Source organism: Penaeus monodon, chromosome 30 (assembly GCF_015228065.2).
Source record: "Penaeus monodon isolate SGIC_2016 chromosome 30, NSTDA_Pmon_1, whole genome shotgun sequence".
NCBI classification, from domain to species: Eukaryota; Metazoa; Arthropoda; class Malacostraca; order Decapoda; family Penaeidae; genus Penaeus; species Penaeus monodon.
The window spans coordinates 12,314,270-12,315,968 of record NC_051415.1 but is presented as its reverse complement, the minus strand read 5'-3'; the positions used below and the strand labels follow the sequence as shown (position 1 = coordinate 12,315,968).

General features: G+C 33.9%; 1 protein-coding gene across 1 annotated transcript in view; it reads left to right on the top strand.

The window, feature by feature from the left end:
* LOC119592525 (steroidogenic acute regulatory protein-like) overlaps positions 1-1,699 on the top strand; it is a gene marked incomplete in the record, with an annotated part of 15,796 nt that overhangs the window by 13,304 nt on the left and 793 nt on the right. Inside the window, 1 exon segment of the mRNA XM_037941382.1 lies at positions 444-1,448. Within this exon segment, the coding sequence (XP_037797310.1) occupies positions 444-663 (220 nt within the window).

Here is a 1,699-nt window from a genome sequence, read left to right as displayed (position 1 = left end):
AAAAACACTACAGTAGCCAGTACCTGTATCCAATTACAAAGGGTTAAACATTGGGACTCATCAGAAGATCATAAGGGCATTGTTGAAGGCTACTTTTTATGGTAGCGCTGTGGGAATGTATGAAATAAGAAAGGATTTAATTAAAGAACCTCTCTTTTCTGCTAGTTTTATTCTATATACTTCATCCAGTCTCAGGAAAGAAAAAGCAGGCAATTCTCCCCAGATTGGGAACTGAAGGTAGCAAATTTCAATAAAAGATGTTTTAAAAAATTATGTATAAGTATTAGAAATACAAAACATAAATACTACAATATTATTTTTTCATAAAAGAAACTTGATGAATCAGAGTACTTGAGAGTCCAGGGTGTGTTGCTAATTTTTCCTCTCCTGATATTAGATGCACTTTAGTTTTTACATCTTTTCTTATTCTCTGTTGTTGACAGGGGTGAGAATGGACCAGGCTGCTGGGTGTTTAGCCCAGTTGAAGGTGCTCTGAAGAAATGTTCCTTCCAGTGGTTGCTGGACACAGATCTCAAGGGTTGGATCCCTCAGTATGTTATTGACCAGGCTCTTACATTCGCCATGACAGACTTCCTGCAATGCTTACGGAATCATGCACCATATATCGCTGCAAGTAAATCTGAAAGATATAGTGCTAGATAAGTTGTGTAATTAGTCAGCACTACTGACCATTATATTACTCATGATGTCACATGTCTCATCATTGTTAAAGATGTAGATAGGTCTTGATTATAGGATTATACATTTGTAGAAATAACATTGCTACTTGTTTATTTGTACATTGTCAGTTTTGTTTAATGTTGTGATATAATTTCCTTTGCATGAAAGGAATTGTTAATTAACTATACCTCTTAATGAAGGTTGATAGGACATCTCATGTTGATGAGTATTTTAATGTAATTATAATAGTAACCAAAAGACAATATCACATTGTTGTGAGATGGTAGTACACAGGTTAAATGTCCTTGGAATTCCTTTATTCCTAAACTTCTTGTAGTCATGGCCTATAAATTATACTTTTTTTTTTACCGTTATAAGTATTAGTTATAAAAATATTTGCATGGATTATACAGGAGAACATTTTTTATGTGATTCGTCTCTTAAAACCAGATCAGTTAGACTTTCATCTTCATAATGCTCAGTCTATTATCTCCAGGGACACAAACATTATTAGTTGAAGATGAATACTCATAGTTTTAGATGTAGAAAGCCAACTTTATTTCTTATCTTGAGAAAGCTGCTTGTTGGTGAGAAGTCTTTTATTTACTTGGCTGTGAAGCAGTGTTTGGGGGGTATTCTGTGACTGATGCTTAGTCTTACCTATACAAGCTGTATCTTTTAAGAGAAAATAACCTGTACACATTGAAAAGTGATCATATTTGGTTGTGTTTAACACCATTCTGGGAAATTTAGGATACCTATCAATCTCAACTGCTAGATATTTGGAGATTAAGGCTATAGTTAGAGGCTTTTGAATATCAAGTGAAAGCCCAGGGATTACCTATAGAGGTAAAAACTGGGGGGAAAAATCTTCAGTGGTGTTGCCTATGATCATAAGTCTTTTATTTTTCATTGCTTTGGAAGTTGTTGATTTAGGCAGTAGCTTTTATCAGTGTTTCTGTAATTCCCATACATATTGATATACAAAGTTGTAAGTAAATTTGCTATGAGTTATAGA